This window comes from Anomaloglossus baeobatrachus, chromosome 1 (genome assembly GCF_048569485.1).
Source record: "Anomaloglossus baeobatrachus isolate aAnoBae1 chromosome 1, aAnoBae1.hap1, whole genome shotgun sequence".
Lineage (NCBI taxonomy): Eukaryota > Metazoa > Chordata > Amphibia > Anura > Aromobatidae > Anomaloglossus > Anomaloglossus baeobatrachus.
The window spans coordinates 293,249,776-293,276,272 of record NC_134353.1 but is presented as its reverse complement, the minus strand read 5'-3'; the positions used below and the strand labels follow the sequence as shown (position 1 = coordinate 293,276,272).

At 45.2% G+C, this 26,497-nt stretch overlaps 1 protein-coding gene across 1 annotated transcript in view; it reads left to right on the top strand.

Annotated features, from left to right (window-relative positions):
* The window catches only part of LOC142291993 (venom factor-like), a 353,454-nt gene that overhangs the window by 151,722 nt on the left and 175,235 nt on the right, over window positions 1-26,497 (top strand). Inside the window, exons 17-19 of the mRNA XM_075337006.1 lie at window positions 10,007-10,198; window positions 13,486-13,591; window positions 21,212-21,297. Coding sequence (XP_075193121.1) covers window positions 10,007-10,198; window positions 13,486-13,591; window positions 21,212-21,297 — 384 coding nt within the window. The remainder of the gene's footprint in view (window positions 1-10,006; window positions 10,199-13,485; window positions 13,592-21,211; window positions 21,298-26,497) is intronic.

Genomic DNA, 26,497 nt, shown 5'->3' with positions numbered 1-26,497 from the left:
GGAGGACTTCAATTTGAAAAGCGGATACGGCTTTATTGTAGCAAGAGGAATAAAAGAGGGCATATTTGGGGGGGCGGAGCCGGACATGGCCGAGTGAGGAAGCAGCTTCTCTGAGCTCCTCTCTGCAGAACTCCATAGCACTGGCCCAAGACTCCAAAATGGGCAAATTAACGGGCAAAAAGGCCACAGCACGAACCCCAAAGAAGGCCCCCATGGCTCAAGGCAAAATCGGGGCATATCTGTCTAATCCACGGGGCTCCAGCGCTCTATCGCAGCCCGAGCTGGAAAGGCAGCAAGAATCGCGGCCTGCTGACCCGATAACTGACCTCAGGACGTCGGTGGAGAGGCGGGGGTCGACAGTGGAGTCGCGGGGTCCCGGGGGAGCCGCGGTGACCACCGACGGCAGTGGCGGTCAAGGGCGGGGGGATGTGCGGAGGAGCGGCCGACAACATGAATCAGAGGCCCCACTCCAAAATGGCCGCCGCACGCTTCCAGACCAGGCCCTGCAGCGTCAGCAAGATGACCCCTCAGCGGCAGCATCACCGCCCGCTACCCCTTCATCGCAGCCCGCGATGGGAATGGAACTTCCCGGTGGCCGGCAGAACATCGACTTACCTCCGGTCGCTTCCAGATGCCTAATGCCTCTTCAGCCTGCAGCACACACGCAGACAGGCTCCGGAGCGGCGTTCGGGAAACATCCATTACAGCAGCGCTCCCAGAGTGAGGGGGCCCCGCGGTCACCAGTCTCCCGCGTTGTCAACAGCACCACCGATGGAGGTAGGAAACAAAGCCCGGGCACCCCGGCCCCACCGCATACCAAAATCTCCAGCCCGCAGGCGTTAACTGGACTGGGGGAGGGGGGAAGGGGCACAGTCATGGCTGGCGATGGCAGCCCCCCATCATTTGCAAAAGGCACAATTATTTACCTGACGGCCCCCCCTGTAACATCGCCATATACGGGCACTCATGTGGAGCAGAGGGGATCCTACAGCATCCAAGGGCCCCAAGACCAGACTGGGGGGAACCTCCAAGGGCCCCCTCATTATACACCCCCTGCGAGGTGGTCCACGGGCTCCTCAAGGGAAAATAGCCCGACGGGCCCAGGAGGTAGCATGGTGGCAACCACTAAAGATCAGTGGAATGATGGGCCCAGGGCACCAGGGACCCCTCCACAACAGATTACCACAGTAGCACACTTGGGAGGACATATAAGCACCTCTAGAAGTTCACAAATACTATATGACCCAGCTTTGCAGGACTCTATCGGCTCTTTTTCCACAACATCTTTCTCCACTAATGTGATAAATGAAGAGCGTCCAGCATCCTTAGCAGACCTACGGTCCCTTTTCCAAGCAATGCCCACTAAAAATGATATAGCCGCTCTGGCCAACCAGGTAGTGGCAGAATGTAAGCAAGAATTTGCCCAGCTACGGATGGACCTTTCTTCAATCACCCAAAGGGTGGATGTCCTTACAGACCAACAAACAACATCTCAAGCTGACATCCAATCCGTCCAATCCACACTGCAGGTTCAGTCCAAGCAGCTATTCTCTCTCCAACAGCACGTGGACGACTTAGAGAATAGAAATCGAAGAAATAACCTGCGTATCAGGGGTCTGCCGGAGTCAATTGCCCCTCCTGACATACCTTCAGTCCTTATCTCAATCTTTAATAATTTACTAAAAAGACCACCCGGGGCCCCCCTGGAACTTGACAGGGCCCACAGGGCATTACGCCCCCCGGACCCAGGGGACCCCCGCCCGAGAGACATTGTATGCAGGGTGCACTATTTTGCAGCAAAGGAAGCTATCCTTCAAGCAGCTCGAAAGAAACAGTCCCTAACGTACAATGGATCTACACTACGCATCATGCCGGATCTTTCGAGACACACCCTAGCTCAGAGGGCGGTTCTCAAACCCTTGTTGGATGTCATTAGAGAAAGGGGTCTCCCGTTTCGGTGGGGTTTTCCCTTTTCTCTGTCGGTACAAAAAAATTCAAGATGGTGGGTAATGCGGTCACCAGAAGACCTCCCATCCTTTACCTCAAACCTGGGTCTACCCCCAATCTCCATCTCTCAATGGCCCACCACCTTGCTCCAACCGTGGGTCCCAAGGGAACGCCCAGCCCCTCCCCAAGCAAATCCATCCCCCGTTCATGCAAGGGGACTCCCCCCGAGAGAGATTCGGGGCCGGAGATTGGGCCGTCCGAGATAAAGGTCAAGATATCGGGGACTACCCAATGTATCGTAAACTTTAACTAGCTAAGTACATAGACTTTACTTTCTAACCTGCCGAGTGCCCAAGGCCCTTATTACTCAAACTTTTGATTATATGCGCCAGTGTTTATGGTAATCTCTAATGTTAACAGTACACTACGGAGCTATCAACGGTTATGTCTGATCTTTTTCTCCCCCAAGTAGGTCGGGACCCTCTGTCTTGCCCGGGTGCGGCGGACAAGCTCCCCCGGAACGTTTGTTCTCAGCTAGTGTATTGTGCGGGAGCTATACCCCTGCTGTTTTCTCTGCTTCAACTCCTATTCTTTTTACTCTTCATCTGCCTTCCACAGTTCACACTTCCTTCTCCCTCCCCAAATGGTGGCCGAGACGGGCCAGTCCGTCCTTATATCTCATGTACCTATAACACTTCAATCTTTTACAGATGGCCAACCTGACAATCGCCTCCTTCAATGCTAAGGGTCTTAACGTGCCGGAGAAGAGAGCACAGGTCCTCTACCACTTCCACAAGCACAAGGTGAAAATAGTATGTTTTCAAGAAACGCATTTCAAACAGGGACACGCCCCTATCTTAAAGAACAAGTACTACCAAACCTGGTTATTTTCAGATAACCCAGAATCCCGCTCAAAGGGAGTGGCGATTGCCATTCACAAGTCTCTTCCACATCAAATTATAAACTGCACATCAGATGGTACGGGACGGTATATTATCCTCTCACTAATAGCTGGAGACCAAACATTCACAATCATAAATGCTTACGCCCCAAACCAGAGACAAGATGACTTTCTGGCTAGCCTTGCCGACACTGCGATGCCCCTAATTAGAGGTACAGCAATTCTCTGTATTGACCTTAATGCTACTCTGGACCCTACATTAGATAACTCTAAGGGGAAGTCCAGCATTTCATACACCACCATCAAACGTATCAAAAGGGTTCTATTAAGTATCCAGCTGTTTGACACTTGGAGAATAACACATCCGTCAGATAGAGACTATAGTTTCTACTCGCACTCACAAGATTCCTACAGTCGTATAGACTACATCTTCATACAGCACAATGCTCTCCCTTGGGTCCGACAGACTGGAATAGGCAGCATATTGTGGTCAGACCACGCCCCAGTATACTGTGAGGTGGAGGTTCCTTCCCTCCCAGCCCCTGCGGGAACATGGCGGCTTAATGAATCTTTGCTCATGGATGAGCTCTGTGTTTCTGATGTGCTGACCACGATCACTCAGTTTTCAGAGGATCATTTGGCAGACGACACAGCCCCCACGTTTAAGTGGGAGGCACTGAAGTGCGTCTTGAGGGGCACTTTCATCAAACATGGAGCCCGTATTAAAAAAGAAAAAGCCCAGAATCTATTAGAGGCCCTCCGCAAGGTCTCGGGGTTAGAGCTTGCTCATAAGCGGGCCCTATCAGCCACCACCTTACAGGCCCTCTTGCAGGCCAGATTACAGGTCAAGAAATTGTTGGATGCGTCATACCAGCGCCTGTTGCAAGTGGGAAGGGGGAAATTTTATGAATTCGGGGATAAGCCGGGCAGACTATTGGCAAATGCACTGAAGGAAGGGAAAGCCCACACTCTAATTCCCTGCATTAAAAATACAAGAGACGAGATGCTCTATGCTACTCCTGATATCTCTTCTGCCTTCCATGCGTACTATTCCAAATTATACAATCTGACCCCTCCGGTTCCTGAGATAGACCACGAGCCCCCTACAATGCCCTCTCCCTTTCAACCTCTTGATAAGTCCACAATTGAGGACCTCGAGAAGCCATTTCTTCTTGAGGACATTCTGTCAGTAATCCGTGACACACCCGGTAACAAAAGTCCCGGCCCGGATGGATTCCCAGCCAAATTTTATAAGACGTTTGCAGAACAGTTAGCACCCCTAATGCTCCTTTCTTTTAATGCGATATCAGATGAGACCCCATTCCCTCCCCACTCCACGACAGCTCATGTGGCTTTGCTCCGAAAACCTGGTAAAGACCCTACCGCATGTAGCAGCTTCAGACCAATATCGTTGCTCAATGTGGATTTGAAGATCTACGCTAAGCTTCTTGCAAACAGACTCAATCCCCTTTTGCCAGATCTGGTGCACTTGGACCAGGTAGGATTCGTTCCTGGTAGGGAAGCAAGGGACAACACCCTAAAAACCCTAGACCTGGTCCAACATGCTCACACCCAAAAAATCCCCATGATGATGTTATCGTTAGACGCCGAAAAGGCATTCGATAGAATTTCCTGGCATTCTATCTCTCAGACTTTGTCCCATGTTGGTTTTGGTCCAACCTTCTCATCTAAAATTTTGGCCTTATACTGTTCCCCGACCGCGCGTCTAAAGATTAATGGCACCCTGTCGAGTCCCTTTGATATCCATAACGGGACTCGACAGGGATGCCCCCTATCCCCATTGCTTTATATCTTAGTCATGGAGCATCTGTTGTCGGCCATCCGGCTTAACCCCGACATACGGGGGATTAAAGTTGCCACTCAAGAATATAAATGCGCCGCCTTCGCGGATGACCTACTTATTTATGTGCAAAACCCACTCACTTCCCTTCCATCCTTAATGCGTGAACTCAATCGTTTTAGCAAATGGTCCAATTTTAAAATCAACCTTGACAAATCTGAAGCCCTAAACATATCACTTTCCCAAGCAACAGTAGATGCTATAAAACCAAACTTCCCCTTCAAATGGCCACCACACGGCAGTATCGGCTACCTAGGTATCACTATCCCATCTGATGTAACCAGACTTTTCCAGCTTAATTTTCAAAACTTTCTCTCCAAACTCGAGAGGGACCTGACTGTATGGCATAGAGGCACCCTCTCATGGTTCGGTAGGATCAGTGCCCTCAGGATGACAGCCCTGCCCAGACTGCTCTACTTACTCCAGACGGTCCCGGTATATGTCCCGGCGTCGTACTGGGTAAAGTTACAGCGCCTGTTTAATCAATTTGTGTGGTCCAAGGGACGGTCCCGACTCGGGAGGAATGTCCTAACTAGGACCAAGGGGGCGGGAGGGGTGGGGCTGCCTGACTGTCGGCGTTATTATCTGGCTGCTGCCCATGCAAGGGTCTTAGACCTCTTACATAACTCTGGATCGAAGCTCTGGGTCCGCCTGGCACACGACCTGTGCCCCTTATCTATTCTATCCATGCCATGGAACTGGCCACTTCTTACCAAACATAAGATAGGAATGTCCTACACCACTAAACAAACATTACAATCAGTACACTCAATGCCACGGATTAAGCGCCTGCTCCAGACTCAGGGACCCCTCATGCCACTGACGGATAACCCTGACTTTTTACCAGGGGCATCGTCTAATAACTTCTTGGGAAGCTCAAAACAGAACCCCCTGAGACTGGGACAGGTGGCACCAGAAGGGGTTCTTCTCCCACTTCCGGACATTGTGGGGCAGAGAGACTTCAAAATGCGGTTCTACTTTGAATATGCCCAACTTAAACATTTCATAACCACGCAGGGGCTAGACCTAACTCGTCCCTTATCCCCAACCCCTTTTGAACTTCTCTGTACAGGGACTCCCGACACTAGACATGCAATATCAAGGATTTATGGGATCTTGACAGCAGCAGCAGAAACACCACTTCCTCGCTTCTGTGCTGCTTGGGAGGCAGAGCTCGGCCAGACATTCTCCAGGGGTCAATGGGAACGATGCTTCCGCCTGACCCACAAGTCAGCGGTTGCAACGAGAATGCAAGAGACTTGCTACAAAATTCTCTCCAGGTGGTACAAGGTCCCGTCATCCCTTCATAAGTGGTGCCCCGAAATCCCTGACACGTGCTGGCGGTGCGGAGCACAGGGAGGTACCATGGCCCATATCTGGTGGTATTGTCCGAGCTTGGCGGCCTTCTGGAGCAAGGTGCTGGTGGGCATCCAGGAGGTCACAGGGATCTTAGTCCCCAGTCGCCCCGAGGCAGCCCTATTGTTTATGTTTAAAATACCGGAAAAGGTGTATAAAAAATCTCTTACCGGACATTTGCTCCAGGCCGCCAAGACAGTAATCCCACGACATTGGAAAGACCCTACTCCCCCGTCCATAGAGGAATGGGTGACAGAAGTAAATGTAATACACCGCATGGAGATGGTAATGGCTCAATCGCGAGGCCAGCTAGTGGAAGCCTCCTCTAAATGGTATCAGTGGGAATCTTTTCTCTCTGACCCAAGGTTTCTTGCCCTCGTTGACCCTCAGTAAACAAGACCCTCAGCTAGCCACACCTTCCATAGTCATTTTCATTCTTTTCAGGTTCACGCCCAACAGACGGGACGCCAGTCTCGGCCAACATATTCCTATCCACATCTTTCCCCCTACGGTTCTCCCCCTCTTGTCTCCCCCACCCACTTCTGATCTACTCTTTTCCTTGTTCTTCCTTCTTTACCTTTACTTTGGTTTCTTGTTTTCTATTAGTAAGTCATGTTGTTTGATCATTTCCTCAACGACAGTTGTGAAGATTACTGAGCCTGTGGCCTTTAGCCACCGTGATGGCTCCTTGTTTATCAAATTTGTATTCAATGGTTTGCAATGTTGTTGTACTCTTTCCTTTGAAAACCAATAAAACTTTAAATTGGAAAAAGAGGGCATATTTGTGAATCGGAGAGATGTTCAAGCCCACCTGCCCAGAGGACATTCAGGCAGAAATTTGAAAATTGGAGACGCAGTACAGTTCACCTTGCATCAAGGAGAAAGGGGCTACTATGCCTTAGACGTAGCACCATGTCCCAAAGAAGAAAGAAAAGACAGAGATAAAGAAACAGATGCAGAAAAGGAAACAGATGAAGATCTAGAAAGAAAAGACAAAGAGCCTACAGATGAAACTACCTCAGAGGATGACAAGGAGCAAGAAAACAGCAGGTGCCGTAGCCCAATAGGCCAAAGCCCTGGTACCGAGGAGTAAAGTAAAGAAAGAAGTACCGAAAGTTTGACCAGTTTGACAAGTTGAAAAGTTTGCAACGTTATTGTTTAAGCATGTGCCCACAAAAACTATTGTGAGAAATAAACTTTAAGGCTATGAACTTGCTATAGCCACAAACTCTCGCAGTGTAAATAGTTACACCAGTGGCACCGCTACCAGAGCCAGCCTGTTTAGGGGCTTGGCTCGTCTGCAACCAGGAGGAGTCCGTCCGTATATAGGGCCTTGGCTCACTTGCGACCAGAGAGCACGCCTGTTTATGGGGCCTTGGCTCACCACCACAAAGAGGGTACCTGGTCAGCACCAACTGTGGAGGCCGCCTCTGCATCCTGCCAGAAGAGGCTGAAGGCGCGGATCCACCAGGCCAGGTATACCCTGAAACCACCAGCCCATGAAAGCCGCCTCTACATCCTGCCAGAAGTGGCTGAAGTCGCGGCCAACGGGAGAGGAAGATTGGAGGAAAGGTCTGGGGAAACGGATGGCCCAGACCTGGTTACCAACAGGACCGGTGACCTGCCTCCTGAGAGGGTTTTGGGTGGGTTAACGGACTTGTGGGTGGAGGGTGGTGATGTCTGATACCTGGTGGCTTTTAAAATGTTTTACCATGTTTTAATGTTTTATGCATTTTAAAATGTTGTCTTGCAGCCCGAGGACGTGCTGGTGATAACTAAGGGGGAATGTGGCGCCCCTGACCTGGTCAGGCACCACTGAGTACTGCACCCATGCTGGGGACAGTACAATACAGGTAATCCAGAAGGCTGACTGGGGTGTGGAACACAGGCGCATAGTGACCAGGTCTCACACATGTACCCATGAGAGGACCCCTGGGGATCCCAGGAGGGGGCAAGCCTTCACCTTCACTGGAATAGTGGAGGGGGTAGAGCCTCCATCTCCTCTCAAGGGGTGTGGTGGAGAGTCTGGTTGCTAGGTGGCGTAGGCAAGAACAGGAGAGGAGGAGCAGTGAGCCAGTTCAGTGTAGAGTCCAGGGAGCTCAAGTGAGGAGCAGATCCCTGGAGCTGTGCAATCTGACAGCGTCCGCGCAGTGGCTACAGACGGGGGAGAACGGTCAACTAGGAGTGCTACCTGAAAGCCAGCTTCAGCTAGGGAGTGCAACGGAGTGGGAAGTAAGGAGACTGCTAGAGAGCACCAGGCCCAACCGGGCGGCAGATCCCGAAGCAAGGATAGATCCACCTTTCCCTGCTAAACCTGCCGGTGTGGGGCCCTCAAAGCCCACACCACAACACCACAAGAGCCGCAGCCACGTAACCGCAGTGAGGGCCCATAGGTCACAGGAGGCAAGCAGCTGGAGTGGCCTGGTCCGGGGAACAAGCAAACGGCAAACAAAAGGGGGAGAGAGGCTGCAGCATCTTCCCTGGGTGACCCCCATAGGGACTCAAAGTCGGGGTCACCCCAAACCACCAAGGGCTAAGGAAGGCGAGTTAGTAGTCACCCTCATAAAGTCAGCCTGAAGGATACCTGGTTCCCATCTGGTTCATCCCAGCTACGCCCGGGCTACTCACCCTGCCACCTGAAGTGAGTAAAAACCCTGAAAGACAATTCTGCCTGTGTGGAGTTATTCTGCGACTTGTGGTACTACGCACCTACATCGGGCCCTGGGGCTTGCCTCACTCTCAGGAGGCTATCCCAACTAACTGCACATACCATCAGCCCCAGGCGACCCTCAACCTGCAGTGGCGGTCCCTACTGGCCGCAATACTGAGAGTGGCGTCACGACAAGAAGATCTCCTACCTGTGACCAGATCCAGCTACGTGGAGTCCCTGAAGGTAATGCACCGACACTACACCGGTGGGGCTTCACACTCCCATCGGCAGCTGCGGTGCTACCCTTTACCGCAACCCGCAGGTGGCGTCACGAACATTTATCCCTTGCAAATACCTCCTTTACATTCGAGGTAGCCGCAAGCCCTCAGGTCTGGAGACTCTCGAGCCACAGCAACCCTGTATCCGAGCAGTTCGACTGCTGCTGGGCCGACACAGTACTAAAAGATTTTTTTATTTTTAAAGAGCACCAACCACCAAGATTTTCCTATATAAACTAAAGCCAGTGCTATACTGGCACTATCATGCTGATCCTAAACATACCTTTAGTTGTGAGATCGGATGTATTGTTTCTGAAACATAGGCAAGTTAAGTTTGTAAATTCACTGTTATTTGATGATAGGTGCTGCAGAATATCTAATAGGTGGGTCAGGTTTTCTAGTTATTTCCGCCCGTCTGCCTGCCTGTCCCTCCTCCCCCTGCAATAATAGAGACAGGGGGAGGAAGGACCGGCAGGCACAGGGGCTGGAATAACTAAGAAAACCTGACCCAAATATTAGATATTCCATTGCAGCTCTCATCAAATAACAGTGAATTTCACAAACTTTACTTGCCTGTATTTTAGAAACTATACATCCGATCTCACAACTAAATGTATGTTTATAATCTGCACGATAGTGCCAGTATAGCACTGGCTTTAGTTTATAAAGGAAAATCCTGGTGGATGTTCCTCTTTAAGCATGCATAATAAACTATAGGATTAAGCTAATATGATCAGAAGCATAACTGTAGTGGATGTAGGGGTGGTAGTTCCACACAGCTCCACAAGCCTAGAGAGGCTGGGCCCAAAAGGTCCAATTGCCCCATATGAGAAGACCAATGCTATTCCTTATTTTGGGGCTTTATTGTTAATTTTCCATTGAAACACATCAGTTTAAAGTTATACTAATGAATATGATGACATGTCATATTATGTTGTTATATTATGTTGCAATTTGTTGATACCTATGGAAACCCTATTTTCAAATGACCAATATTATAAATTGTTCTACAGCAAGTGCAACTCCTGTTCATCTGAAAGCATGTTGTTTGGCTGGATTGCATGACAACCCTATGGGGCATTCTTGCCTTAAGAGAAGAAAACAGGTTCAGCAGGGGAAGGAATGTGCAGACATGTTCTTGGAGTGCTGCTTACATGTAGAGGAGCTAAGAAAACGACTAAGTATTGACTTTGGATGGGACAGGGGTACGTATGTTTGTTTCTTTATGTTATTCTGTGCTCTAGCTGTACTGCGTGATAGCAACACATGACTATCTTTGCAATTTCTATAAGTAGTGAATGGAGTGATGATCACATATGGTCATGACTGAAAGTGTTGGCACCCTTGAAAGTGTTCCAGAAAATGAAGTATTTCTCCCAGGAAATTATTGCAGTTACATATTTTGTTCTACACATGTTTATTTCCTTTGTGTATATTGGAACAACACATAAAAACAGAGGAATAAAAAGGCAAATTGGACATAATTTCACATAAAACCCCAAATATGGATCAAACAAAATTGTTGGCACCTTCAACTCAATATCTAGTTGCACACCCTTTAAAATTAATAACTGGAGTAATTTTCGTTCTTTAGCCATAAACAAGTTTCTTCCACCTCTGAATTGAAAATTTGGACCAGTCTTATTTCGCAAACTGCTTCAGGTCTCTCATATTTGAAGAGTGCCTTCTCCCAACAGCAATTGTCAGGTCTCTCCACAGGTGTTCAATGGGATTTAGATCTGGACCTATTGCTGGCCACTTGAGGACTCTCCAGCTTTTTGTTTCCATATATTTCTGTGTGCTTCTTGAAATATGTTTGGGGTCATTGTCCTGTTGGTAGACCCATGACCTAGGACGCAAATCCAGCTTTCTTACACTGGGCACTACATTGCGACCCAAAATCCTTTGGTAATCATCAGATTTCATAATACCTTGCACACAGTCAATGCACTCAGTGCCAGAGGCAGCAAAGCAACCACAATTATCTTTAAACTTCCACCATATTTCACTGTAGGTACTGTGTTCTTTTCCTTGTAGGTCTTATTTAATTTTCTGTAAACAGTAGAATGATGTGTTTTACCAAAAAGCTCTATCTTTGTCTATCATGTGTCCACAAGACACTTTCTCAGAAGGATTTTGGCTTACTTACATATATTTTGGCAAACTGCAGTCTATCTTTTTAATGTCTCTGTGTCAGCACCAGTGTCCTCCAGGGTTTTCTGTCATAGTGTTTTATTTCATTCAAATGTTGATAAATAGTTTGCACTGACAATGATGCATGCTGAGCCTGTAAGACAGCTAGAATTTCTTTGGAACTTGATTGAGGCTGGTTATCGACCGTCAAGACTATTCTGCATTTCAATCTTTGATACAATTTTTCTCTGCCGTCCAGGCCCAGGAAGATTAGTTACAGTGCCATGAGTTGTAAACTTCTTGACTATGTTGTGCAATGTGCACAAAGGAACATCAAGATCTCTTAAGATGGTCTTGTAACCTTGAGATTGTTGATATTTTTCCACCATTTTAGTTCTTGAGTCCTCAGACAGTTCTCTTTTCCTGTTTTGATTTTCCATGTTTACTGTGGCACACACAGACACACAATGCAAAGATTTAGTCAACTTCTCCCCTTTTTGTCTGGTTTCAGTTGTGATTATTATATTGCCTATACCTGTTACTTGACAGAGGTGAGTTTGAACGGGCATCACATGTTTGAAACAAAGTTGTTTACCCACAATCTTGGAAAGGTGCAAATAATTTTGTCCAGACTATTTTTTTTAGGTTTTGTGTAAAATTATGTCCAATTTGCCTTATTTTTCTCTGTTTACTTGTGATTTTCAAATTCACAGAAAGGAAATAAATATTTCTATAACAGAACATGTAAAATTTCAACAATTTTGTGGGAGAAATACTTCCGTTTTTGGAACAAATTAAAGCTTGCCAACAGTTTTGGCCATGACTGTGTGTTCGCTAATTCTTCCATAGCAAGGGGACTCCTTTACTCATGATTAGGGTCAGACTCTGACTAATTAATTTTTTAAATGTTAACAGCATTACCTCCAAGGATGGTGGTAAATATAATTAATAAAGACCATTACTGGAATGGGCCTTAACCCCTTCACCACCGAGGACATACCGGTATGTTCTAAATCATGAAGGAGTAATCACCGCCGGCTGTTGCAGTGAGCCAATGGCTATCCCTGCACATCTGCTAATTTGAACAGCAGACATGAGCGAATAACAGGCACAGGTGGATCCGTGATCCACCCACGCCTGTTAACCCCTTAAATCTCACTGTCAAAATGTGACAGCATGATTTAAATGGCCTCAACGGGGAAATCGCCATTCCCCGCCAACATTGGAGGCCTCGTGATGCGATCACAGGGAGCCAATGTTTGCCATGGTAGCCACGAGTCATGTGATGACTCCTGTTGCTATCATGATGTAGTTCCTGTTACAGCCAACAGACCGCCGACTAACAGGAATGCTGCAATGCTGCATTTCCGCTGATCAGAGCTGTGCAGCTCTGATCAACAGAAATGAATCAGCGATTAGACTGCTGATGTTTATAGTCCCCTAGGGGGATTAGTAAAAAAAAAAAAAAAGTTTTAAAAAAATAAAAAACCCCCTAAAAGTTCAAATCACCCTCCATTTGCCCCATTGAAAATTAAATGGTTAAAAAAATATACACATATTTGGTATTGCCGCGTTTAGAACTGCCCGATATGTAAAAATATAAAATCAATTAATCTGATCAGTAAACGGCATAGCGGCAACAAATTCCAAATGCCAAAATTATGTTTTATGGTTGTCACAAATTTTGCACAAAATGCGATAACAGGCGATCAAAAAGTATTAATGTTTATAGGAGGGGTTCACCAGCCACAAGCTGATCTGAGATTATCTGCTATCAGCTATGGGGGAAGCCCTGCTGCAAGTGTTTTACATTTTTTGCAACACCACCACAGGGGAAATATTTATATTACATCATTCCCTTTAATGTAAATCGTAAGTCCATGTAAGATTCCCACATGATGGATCCTCTAGAAAAACAAAAATTAATGGAAATTACTTTTCTATTATTTTCGTATTTGCACTTTCCAATAATGCAGAATTTCCCTATACATAATGTATAGTTTGTAAAGTTTTAAAACAGCTTAATATCTTTAAATGTTTTGTATCATTGTCAGACTGATAAAATATATGCAAAGATAAAAAACAATATGTCATATTTTTGGTTTATTTTTATAATAAATGGCATATGGAAATAATTTAGTAAGTATAGGTGAACAGACACTAAATATGTGTAGAAATTTTGTTTCAGTATAATACAAGTGTATAATACAATATATTTTATACTAAAGAATCGATTTTTCTGTATTTTCTAGATGGTGTAATTTTTTTACTTATTCCATTTTTAATCTGTAAAAGAGAACGTGTGTACTACATTGAAAAATCCAAGGAATTAAATTTTCCTTTTTTTTTTTAACTACAGCTGATGAATCTGAGGAAGATCTGGAAGATGAAAGTGCACCGCGAAGTAATTTCCCTGAGAGTTGGCGCTGGAATTTGTTTGAACTAACTGGAGAATCAAAAGAAGAGTAAGTGTGAATATAAAAACACTGAGTTTAGAGGTAAAGGTGCATCTCAATAAATTAGAATATCATCAAAAAGTTAATTTATTTCAGTAATACAATACAAAAAGGGAAACACATTATATAGAGTCATTACAAACAGAGTGATCTATTTCAAGTGCTTATTTCTAATAATGTTGATGATTATGGCTTACAACCAATGAAAACCCAAATGTCATTATCGCAGAAAATTAGAATATTATATAAGACCAACTGAAAAAATTATTTTAAACTCAGAAATGTTGGCCTACTGAAAATGATGTACAGTAAATACATGCAATACTTGGTCGGGGCTCCTTTTGCATGACTTACTGCATCAATGTGGTGTGGCATGGAGGTGATCAGCCTGTGGCACTGTTAAGGTATTATGGAAGCCCTGGTTGCTTTGATAGCAGCCTTCAGCTTGTCTGCATTGTTGGGTTGGTGTCACATCTTCCTCTTGGCAATACCTCATAGATTCTCTATGGGGTTTAGGTCAGGTGATTTTGCTGGTCAATCAAGCAGAGTGATACTGTGGTTATTAAACCAGGTATTGGTACTTTTTGCAGTGTGGACAGGTGCCAAGTCCTGCTGGAAAATTAAATTTCCATCCCCAAAAAGCTTGTTGGCAGAGGGAATGATGAAGTGCTCTAAAATTTCCTGGTAGACGGCTGCACTGACTTTGATCTTGATAAAACACAGTGAACCTACACCAGCAGATGACATGGCTCCCCAAACCATCACTGATTGTGGAAACTTCACACTAGACCTCAAGCAGCTTGGATTGTGGCCTCTCCACTCTTCCTCCAGACTCTGGGACCTTTTCAACTGAAATGCAAAATTTACTTTAATCTGAAAATAGCATTTTGGACCACTGAGCAACAGTCCAGTTCTTTTTCTCCTTTGCCTGGGTAAGCCGCTTCTGGCATTGTCTATTGGTCATGAGTGGCTTGACACAAGGAATGCGACAGTTGTAGCCCATGTCCTGGATATGTCTGTGTGTGGTGGCTCTTGAATCACTGACTCCAGCAGCAGTCCACTCCTTGTGAATCTCTCCAAAATTTTTAAATGGCCTTTTCTTAACAATCTTATCAAGACTGAGGTTATCCCGGTTGCTTGTGCACCTTTTTCTACCATACTTTTTCCATCCACTCAACGTTCCATTAATACACTTGAATACAGCACTCTGTGAGCAGCCAGCTTCTTTAGCAATGAGCCTTTCCAGGTGTTTTGTGGTAATTATTGTAATTTTCTGAGATAATGACTTTTGGGCCATAATCTTCAACATTAACAGAAATAAACACTTGAAATAGATCACTCTGTTTGTAATGATGATATAATATATGTGTTTCCCTTTTTGTATTGAATTACTGAAATGCATTAATTTTTTGATGATATTCTACTTTATTGAGATGCACTTGTAATTAGCAGTTCCTGCCCTGGCTCTTAGAAAGAGGTCTCAGGTCAAGGCCCTACCTTTATAACATTTATATGCCCTAATAAGATTGTTAAATTTAACATCAGCAATATGGTAAATTATTTAGTATGTGTCATGTGGTCTTCCCTGTTCTTTGGATTTAAATCATTGAATCATTGTTCCTGTTAATATCTATTTATATCAAAGGAGACTATGATTTTCACTATATACTGTATTTCAATGCTAATGGCATTGTTGTATATACACAAGCGATCAGATGATCACAGCTTCAAGTTCCCTACCGGGACTATTAAAAATAGTGAAAAGTAAAAAAAAAAGTTTAAAAAAAAATATGAAAAAATCCCCATCAAAGTTCAAATTACCCACCTTTTCCCCCATTAAAAATAAATATAATAAAAAACAAATTACACATATTTGGTATCACCACATTCCGAAAAGCTCGATCTATCAAAATCTAAAAATAACTTGATCGGTAAACACTGTAAACAAACAAATTCAAGAAGTCCAAAATTACATGTTTTTGGCTGCTCCAATGCCACAAAAATGCTGTAACAAGTGATCAAAACATCATATCAATTACAAAAGGGTATCAATAAAAATTTTTGTCTCGCCCACCAAAAGTAAGCCATCACATGGTTCCATTGACCGAAAAATGAAAACGTTACGGGTTTTGGAAAATGAAGACATAACCCCCCACATTTTGGGGGGCACACTTTTGATTTTTTTTCATCACTAAAATAATAAAAAAAAACATGTGTCATATTGTCGGAATTGTACTTATGAGGAGAATTTTATCGCTTGGTCATTTTTACCACAAAATGCATATGTAGCACTCCACGGGGCAGGCGGTTAAACCTACTCGTCGCCGGGCCATTTCAGGTCAGGTCAGGCGTTGTCACTGCGTGGCCTTACCCAGTAATGTTGCCCCAAAGCGTACAGTTAATGGTGGGAGAAGCGGGGTATTTGGGAGAGTTTTTGTCGTGATGGGATCTGGTCAATCCCAGATCCGGTAATGGGTCACCACCAGTGTTGTGAAAAGAGAAAGAGAGAGAGTGTTCTGTTCCTAGGGTGTCCCCCTCCGCAGTTAGGTACCCTGGCCACCGGGTCAGCAAAGCTTAAGTTCTCCAGAGATGTGTTGCCAGAGCTATGGTCCTGATGGGTCTGACTGGCCATGATGTGCATGTGTAGTGCCTATTTAAACTCGAAGTGGAACCCGCCCCCAGGTGGCTGGCTTCAGTAACCGGAAAGTCCATGTTCGTATGGCCACCCCCCTGCCTACCCTGAGCCAACCCACTCTGTGTGAAGGTTCCTAGGCTGTGTGTAGTGTGTGAATGTGGAATACCAGTGATTAACCCCCTCCTTTACCTGACATACAGTTAGGTCCAGAAATATTTAGACAGTGACACAAGTTTTGTTATTTTAGCTGTTTACAAAAACATGTTCAGAAATACAATTATATATATAATATGGGCTGAAAGTGCACACTCCCAGCTGCAATATGAGAGTTTTCACATCCAAATCGGAGAAAGGGTTTAGGAATCATAGCTCTGTAATGCATAGCCTCCTCTTTTTAAAGGGACCAAAAGTAATTGGACAAGGGACTCTAAGGGCTGCAATTAACTCTGAAGGCGTCTCCCTCGTTAACCTGTAATCAATGAAGTAGTTAAAAGGTCTGGGGTTGATTACAGGTGTGTGGTTTTGCATTTGGAAGCTGTTGCTGTGATCAGACAACATGCGGTCTAATTAACTCTCAATTGAGGTGAAGCAGAACATCATGAGGCTGAAAAAAAAGAAAAAATCCATCAGAGAGATAGCAGACATGCTTGGAGCAGCAAAATCAACAGTCGGGTACATTCTGAGAAAAAAGGAATTGACTGGTGAGCTTGGGAACTCAAAAAGGCCTGGGCGTCCACGGATGACAACAGTGGTGGATGATCGCCGCATACTTTCTTTGGTGAAGAAGAACCCGTTCACAACATCAACTGAAGTCCAGAACACTCTCAGTGAAGTAGGTGTATCTGTCTCTAAGTCAACAGTAAAGAGAAGACTCCATGAAAGTAAATACAAAGGGTTCACATCTAGATGCAAACCATTCATCAATTCCAAAAATAGACAGGCCAGAGTTAAATTTGCTGAAAAACACCTCATGAAGCCAGCTCAGTTCTGGAAAAGTATTCTATGGACAGATGAGACAAAGATCAACCTGTACCAGAATGATGGGAAGAAAAAAGTTTGGAGAAGAAAGGGAATGGCACATGATCCAAGGCACACCACATCCTCTGTAAAACATGGTGGAGGCAACGTGATGGCATGGGCATGCCTGGCTTTCAATGGCACTGGGTCACTTGTGTTTATTGATGACATAACAGCAGACAAGAGTAGCCGGATGAATTCTGAAGTGTACCGGGATATACTTTCAGCCCAGATTCAGCCAAATGCCGCAAAGTTGATCGGACGGCGCTTCATAGTACAGATGGACAATGACCCCAAGCATACAGCCAAAGCTACCCAGGAGTTCATGAGTGCAAAAAAGTGGAACATTCTGCAATGGCCAAGTCAATCACCAGATCTTAACCCAATTGAGCATGCATTTCACTTGCTCAAATCCAGACTTAAGACGGAAAGACCCACAAACAAGCAAGACCTGAAGGCTGCGGCTGTAAAGGCCTGGCAAAGCATTAAGAAGGAGGAAACCCAGCGTTTGGTGATGTCCATGGGTTCGAGACTTAAGGCAGTGATTGCCTCCAAAGGATTCGCAACAAAATATTGAAAATAAAAATATTTTGTTTGGGTTTGGTTTATTTGTCCAATTACTTTTGACCTCCTAAAATGTGGAGTGTTTGTAAAGAAATGTGTACAATTCCTACATTTTCTATCAGATATTTTTGTTCAAACCTTCAAATTAAATGTTACAATCTGCACTTGAATTCTGTTGTAGAGGTTTCATTTCAAATCTAATGTGGTGGCATGCAGAGCCCAACTCGCGAAAATTGTGTCACTGTCCAAATATTTCTGGACCTAACTGTAGATACTGCAACCTGATTGGGGTGCAGTACCCTGTGGCGACCAAAGCCTCAGGTGTGCCACATTCCCCCACGGCAAATAGCAGCACTCCCGGGCTGCAACAAAACAAAATTAACACCGCATTTTTATATATGCATGTAATAAGTTAACAAGAAAAACATCTTTTCCCTTTTCTTGGGAAGCAGCAATACTTCAAATGTTTCAAATATGTTCAACATTACCGGTCACAGGTAATCAAAATATTTCAAATTAGAAAATATCAGCAATGAGAAAAACATTCAGCATAGATAAACTTTAACAATTATTCTTACTTTGTTCTTGGTGTTTCCAGAGGGCCGGTCTCGACCCCCTGGCTTGGCACGATCACTGGACATCCTTGAGAAAAATGTCCAGCTCACTTGCAATGACAGCAAATGGGAATAAGCAGACCGGCGGGGTCAGCGACAGAGTTCCCCTCTGGAACGGTGCTCAGACGACCTCCCGGAACCCCCCGGTTTCAAAGGTAGGATCATAACCACTTCACCCGCAGTCACATCAGGGTGTTTAGGGCGATGAATATGCCAGCACTGCACCCCACCGGGACCCGGGTATACCGAGCGTGTCAGTGTATAAGTTTCAGCTGAGCGGTGAATACTGGTTGGGCTGCTGGATCTGTCCCCGCTAGCACTTAGTGGTTGCAATTTTTCTGTACCCTGTGGACCTTAATCCACTCCCAAGATACAAGGTTTTAAGTCCTTCCCTTCCTCTTTTAACTGGTTGTCAGAGGTGGTAGACTTCACCTCCGGAAAGGGATCCTCTGTTCTTGCGCTTTTAGGGGGCCGCTCATGACAGCATGTCCCCTTTTCTTCCCACGTGGAATTGTTAATGGTGACTGTTCTTTTTGCAAAGGAACGGGTCAACACCAAATTATCCGGTTTAATACAGTTCTGTAGGCGCACAGTACCTGGTTTAATGGGCACGATATCCTGTTCGTGACACCAGATGAAGTGCCCCATGGGGCAGGCGGTTAAACCTACTCGTCACTGGGCAGTTTCGGGTTGGGTCAGGTGTTGTCACGGTGTGGCCTTGCCCGGTAACGTTGCCCCGAGGCGTACAGTTAATGGTGGGGGAAGCGGGGTATTTGGGAACGTTTTTGTGTGACGCCACCTGTGGTATGCGGCCAGGGAATAGCCGCCACTGCCGGGTTCCTCTTTGGGGCAGGTATTAAAGCAGCCAGGATGGTATCAGTCCCCACAGTCGGAGCGGGCCCCGGGTGGATGATGAGGGTTGCAATGGCCATTGGTGCCTAAGCGCTGGGCAGCGGCGCCGGTAAGGACGAGCCAACACAGTCTCTGTGGGTTCATGTTGTTGTTTAATCACAACTTCAGCTGCCAGCCCGGTCACACTGGTCACTGCCGTGATGGGCTCTGGTCAATCCCAGAACCGGTAAGGGGTCACCACCGGCATTGTGGAAAGAAAAGGAGAGAGAGTGTCCTATTTCTAGGGTGTCCCCCTCCGCAGTTATTTACCCTGGCGCAGCCCCCACTCCAAGCCACCGGGCCCAGCAAAGTCAAAGTTCTCTAGAGATGTGTTGCCAGAACTATGGTCCTGACGAGTCTGACTGGCCATGATATGCGTGTGTAGTGCCTATTTATTCTCCAAGTGGAACCCGCCCCAAGGTGGCTGGCTTCAGTGACCGGGAAGTCCATGTTTGTATGGCCACCCCCCTGCCTACCCTGAGCCAACCCACTCTCTGTGAAGGTTCCTAGGCTGTGTAGTGTGTGAATGTGGAACACGGGTGATTAACCCCTCCTTACCTGAGATAGATACTGCACCCTGATTGGGGTGCAGTACCCTGTGGCGACCAGAGCCACAGGGGTGCCACATATACCTTACAAACAATTCCCATAAAATAGTGACGAGTGAATCGTGTTCAGATTATTCATTACAAATCCCAAAGTATTATTACGGTATTCGTCACGAATAACAAACCTTATGCAAGTCAATGGGGAATATGAGCATTTTTCTTGCTGTGGCAAATACTGAAATATTACTCTGTATTCGGTAAGTATTATCCGAACACGAATAGTTACTATTCGCCCATTACAACCAAACAACGATGTCAGAATTGTGTTCTTTTTCCACAATTTCCCCTATTTGGAGTTTTTTTCCCCATTTTCTAGTACATTGTGTGATAAAATTAATGGTGTCCGTCAAAAGTACAACTCATCCAGCAAAAAATAAGCCCTCATATGGCTATACTGATGGAACAATAAAAACGTTATGGCACTGAGAAGAAGGGGAAGAAAAAACAAAACGCAAAAAATGAAAATTGGCCTCGTCGTGAAGGGGATATATATAGTTTTCATACAAAAAAATTATATATTGACTGAATTATTCTGGTTAGTATAGTTGTGTGTGTATAGCTAATATGTATAGATTTTTTATTTTCATTGTCCAAGTTCTGTTGGTGTGCTGTCCGTTTTTTCACAAACAGCATGCAGACCAAACAATACACTCAAGTTGAGCAATCCTCATACTGACATAATTAAATATTAAAATAAATGTGTAAAAAAAATATAAAAAATATTTTGTATATTTTCCACATATAATGCCAACAAATCTAAACTTCATTTGGATGAAAAAAAAGGCCAAATGTTCTGCAAAAACAAAAAAGATATTGGCAAATTAAGAATTAAAAAAAAAAGATATTTAGCTTTATAATGCATTAGTCTTGTGCACATTACTGATCCTTTGAACTTTTTCACATGCTTCATTTTTGCCTCGTTTTGTGCGCTCATTGTTGGCGTGGAAAAAAACACAACATTTTAGTACCAGCAAAGTGAATGAGATTTTTGAAATGCTGCTATCTTTTTCCTTGTAGATTTGAACCATCAATCATTTATTTAAATCTGTAGCATGAAAATTCCTAAAACGTTTTAGAAACGTTTTTTACCAGGGAAAAATGCAAGTTAAAACACACACAAATGTGTAAAAAAATGCATGTATTTTATGCAGTGTTTTTCCTGCCAACATTCTGGTTTAAGCTGCAAAAAACAAAAATGTGCTGCAAATACTCAAGGTGTGCACATACCCTCTGTCCTGAATATGTACTCCATTTCAAGTAATCTTCCAGCTCATTTATCAAGTCTCTGTTTCATTTTTAGCACTGTTACTGATCCATTAGCTCTCACCTTACCAGATTCCATCACGACCTGGATAATACAAGCAATTAGCATTAAAAAAGACAAAGGTAAGGTGAAATAGTACTGACTATTAAAATTACCTATATTGTGTGTTCTGCACGTAATTTAAAGTAGCTAAAATACTGTATAGAAGGCTTTCTTCCAAGAGACAAGAAGGCAGCAATTAGCCTTAGGCCTCTTTCACATGTCAGTGAAAAACACAGACGTTTTTCACTGATGTGTTAAAGGTGCGTATGTCACTCCGTGATTTTGGCACACATGTGATCTCCGTGTGCTAGCCGTGATAATACATGGAGATCATACTCACCTGTCCACGCTCCTACTGTCCGTGGTGCTGATATCTCCTGCTCTCTTGTGTCTGGCTGCTGTGTCTCTCACTGCTGCAGCTACTTCTGGGACGGCTGTGCAGTGCATATGCATGAGCATAATTAGCTGGCCTGGAAGCAGAGACAGCAACTGCTGAAGACAGCATCGCTGGAGAAGGTGAGTATTAAAAGCTTTTTATTTTAAATGTACATAATTTTTCTGGTACGTGTTTCACGGATCACACCATAGTAAAAATGTGACAGCGCAATTTAAATGCCAACAGTAGGGAATGTGCCTTTCCCTGCTGCCACCAGAGGCCCGGTGATGTGATCACGGGGAGCCGATGGTTGTCATGGTAGCGACAGGTCATGTGATGATTGCTGTTGCTATCATGACAGTACTTGTTACAGCCAGCAGAGCAGCGGCTGTAACAAAAACGTAGCATTTCTACTGATCAGAGCTGTGCTGCTCTGATGAGCACAAATGAACCAGCGATCAGACTGCTGATCCTTGTAGTTTTCTAGGGGGACTAGTAATATAAAAAAAAAATAAAAAAATTAAAAAAAAAAATAAAAAAATCTAAAAATTAAAATCATCACCCATTTGCCCCATTGAAAATTAAAGGGTTAAAAAAAGAAAAAAATATACACATATTTGGTATCACCACATTCAGAAATGCCCGATCTACCAAAATATAAAATTATCAATCTGATCGGTAAACAGCGTAGAGGCAAAAAAAATCCAAAAGTCAAAATTTTTGGTTGTCACAAATTTTGCGCAAAATGCAATAACAGGCAATCAAAACATATCATCTGCGCAAAAATTATACCATTAAAAACATCAGCTCAAGATGCAAAAATATAAGCCGTCACTGAGCACCATATCCCGAAAAATGAGAACACTATGGGTCGCAGAAAATGCCGCAAAAAGTGCACCACTTTGTTGGGACACACCTGAATTTTTTTTAATACCTTAGATAAAAGTAAACCTATACATGTTTGGTGTCTACGAACTCATATTTATGTAAAGATGGTTGACCTCGGGGAGATAAACATCCAACACCGCAGAGACACCATCACATGTTTCTCAACGCAGTGACACTAGAACAAGGTCCCCTGGGAAAATATGCAAAACAAGAATGCTGCGGAGACACCCTCACATGTTTCTTAAACGCTGACAGGAAACTAGCCAGGTCTTTCACCGGGAAGGAACAATGATGGGAAGGGCAGTCTCCAGTCAAGCAAACTGCCTATGCCAAACATGGTGTCCATCCACAGACAGCTGTTTCGGGGTATTTGCCCCTCATCAGTGTGGAGTAGGAAACTGGCTAGTGGGAGCAATGCCTAGTAGAAGACTACATAGGTAAAGATGGTTGACCTCGGGGAGATCAACGTCCAACACCGTGGAGACACCATCACGTGTTTCTCAACGCAGTGACACTAGAACAAGGCCCCCTGGGAAAATATGCAAAACAAGAATGCCGCGGAGACACCATCACATGTTTCTCAACGCTGGCAGGAAACTAGCTAAGTCTTTCACCAGGAGGGGACAACCACGGGAAGGGCAGTCTCCAGTCAAGGATACTGCCTATGCCAAACATGGTGTACATCCACAGACAGCTGTTTCGGGTTATTTGCCCCTCATCAGTGTGGAGTAGGAAATGAGGGGCAAATACCCCGAAAGAGCTGACTGTGGATGGACACCATGTTTGGCATAGGCGGTTTCCTTGACTGGAGACTGCCCTTCCCGTGGTTGTTCCTTCCCGGTGAAAGACCTGGCTAGTTTCCTGCCAGCGTTGAGAAACATGTGATGGTTCATCACTTAGAATTTTTTTGCTGTTTCCCAGTACACTATATGGTAAAACTTATGGTTTCATTTAAAATTACAACTCATCCCACAAAAAACAAGCCCTCATGTGGTAAGATTGACTGAAAATTAAAAAAAGTTACGGCTCTTGGAAGAAGGAGAGCAACAAAAAAATAAATTAAAAACGGAAAATTGCCAGGGGATGAAGAGCTTAAGTAACGACAAAGTCAAAGAAAGAAGAAGGCTCTTAATAGCATGTAAGATAATTTGATTCTGCAAGATATAGAGATCACTAGGTTTATTTATACTAAAACTCCTCAAACGTCTAGTTAACTAGTTGTCCTGTTAGTTGCTTGAAAAATACTATGGCATTTAATAACTACAAAACAATTGGAAATTTCTTCTTCTCGAGTGACCAAATCTTTCCGTATTTGCCAATATGACCTCTTTTTGAAGCATGAATATGCAGTATTCGTAGATATTATGTGTCTCTACTTTCTCGGTAATGATTAATGGGAGTCTTCTTGATGACCACACTGGGTTATCTAAAAAGCCTGGATTTACCTACCGGGAAGAGGGAGTCATATCTCAGGAATGGAAAGGCACAAAGACAAAAAAGTAAACAATTCCAGATTCAAGGGATCAGTGGTATATACAACAGGTAACAGTGACAGATCCCCTTTATACTGCATCCTAGAGAATGACCGCTAGCTGGAATCTTAGGGCTGCTTCTCACTTGCGAGTTTCTCGCAGTAGAGCAATGCGAGAAAATCTCGCATTGGAATCGGACACATGTTAGTGAATGATTCAGCTCTCATCTGCGATTTTTTTCTCAGTCCAAATCGGAATGAGAAAAAAATCGCAGCATGCTGCTTTTTTGCGAGTTTCTACTGCGAGTCTCTCCAATGCAAGTCTATGGGAGCGTGTAAAAAATCGGATGTTACGGGACGGCACTCACACCATCCTAGTGACATCCGATTTTCTAAATACATTTCTCGCATGTTTCCTAAAACACTGGAAATGAGTGATGTCTCACAATGTCTGTCAATCACTATTCTCTGTCAGTCGGTCTCTCCCTCTCGGTCTCTATTCTCTCTCTGTCGGTCCGTCACTATCTCTGTCCCTCTCTCACAGTCTGTCGGTCATTTTCCCCTCCTCTCTCATACTCACCGTTCCCCGATCTCCGGCGCGGCGCTGCACGGCATTCACACTGCTGCGGCGGCTTTTACTATTTTGAAAAAGCCGGCCGCTCATTAAACAATCTCGTATTCCCTGCTTTCCCCGTCCACAGGTGCCTATGACTGGTTGCAGTGAGATACGCCCCCACATTGAGTGACAGGTGTCTCACTGCACCCAATCACAGCAGCCGGTGGGCGGGTCTATACTGTGCAGTGAAATAAATAAATAATTAAAAAAAAATGGCGTGCGGTCCCCCCCAATTTTAATACCAGCCAGATAAAGCCATACGGCTGAAGGCTGGTATTCTCAGGATGGGGAGCCCCACGTTATGGGGAGCCCCCCAGCCTAACAATATCAGTCAGCAGCCGCCCAGAATTGCCGCATACATTAGATGCGACAGTTCTGGGACTGTACCCGGCTCTTCCCGATTTGCCCTGGTGCGTTGGCAAATCGGGGTAATAAGGAGTTAATCGCAGCCCATAGCTGCCACTAAATCCTAGATTAATCATGTCAGGCGTCTATGAGACACCCTCCATGATTAATCTGTAAATTACAGTAAATAAACACACACACACATGAAAAAATCATTTATTAGAAATAAAAAACACAAACAAATTCCCTCATTACCAATTTAATTAGCCCCAAAAAGCCCTTCATGTCCGGCGTAATCCACGGACCTCCAGCGTTGCTTCCAGCATGAAGGTGACAGGAGCTGCAGCAGACACCGCCGCTCCGGTCACCTCCACGCAGCAACTGAGGTGAGTAGCGCGATCAGCTGATCTGTCACTGAGGTTACCCGCTATCACTGGATCCACCGGTGGCCGCGATTAACCTCAGTGACACCTCAGCAGATCGCGCTACTCACCTCAGTTGCTGCGTGGAGGTGACCGTAGCGGCGGTGTCTGCTGCAGCTCCTGTCACCTTCATGCTGGAAGCGACGCTGGAGGTCCATGGATTACGCCGGACATGGAGGGCTTTTTGGGGCTTATTAAATTGGTAATGAGGGAATTTGTTTGTGTTTTTTATTTCTAATAAATGATTTTTTCATGTGTGTGTGTGTTTATTTACTGTAACTTACAGATTAATCATGGAGGGTGTCTCATAGACGCCTGACATGATTAATCTAGGATTTAGTGGCAGCTATGGGCTGCCATTAACCCCTTATTACCCCGATTTGCCAACGCACCAGGGTAAATCGGGAAGAGCCGGGTACAGTCTCAGAACTGTCGCATCTAATGTATGTGTGACGCCCTGGGCAAGCCAGGGGTTACAGGTCACAACACAACATGCACCCCACATTCCCTGCAGGTACACCGAGGTCAGAACACAAATCCTTGTTGCCTTCCTCCAGGGGCTGGTGTCCACACCAGGGGGTGGGCCAGGCGGTTGGCTCCACCCACCGAGGAGTTCACAGCCCTGGAGGCGGGAAAACCAGGCAGTTTAGTTGGAGAGTTGAAAGAGTGAGGAGTAAACAGTGAAGGAGAAGGAAGAAAGTGAGAGTAGTGACAGAGAAAAGGGACAGCAAGAAGCCTGAAGTTAGTCCGGGTGTGTGCCCCGGACTGAGACAGCAAGGTTGGCAGACGGCGGTGACCGTCTGCAGGAGAGATTGCTCGGAGGTTGCCGAAAGGACCGTGGGCGGGTGGTGACCCGGCGGTACCGGAGCGGTATACAAAGAACAGTCAGCACCAGGGCAGGGGCCTTTCGGATCCCGGCAAGGCTAGGAGTCGCCATAATTTGCCAAATCCGTCAGTGAAGGGGACCACTGGGTCTCCCAACAACCAAGTCCCGATTGAAGGCAACCGTCCAACCGTAAAGGGGAGACATCGCCACCGCCAAGGCACCAGTTTCCCAGGGCCAACGCCTGCGGGCAAGAGAGGGGCTCCTCCGGCTCATATCCAGGTTGGGGAGCGGGGTACCGGTGGGAATCCATCGCTACCAACAAACAACACATAGGTG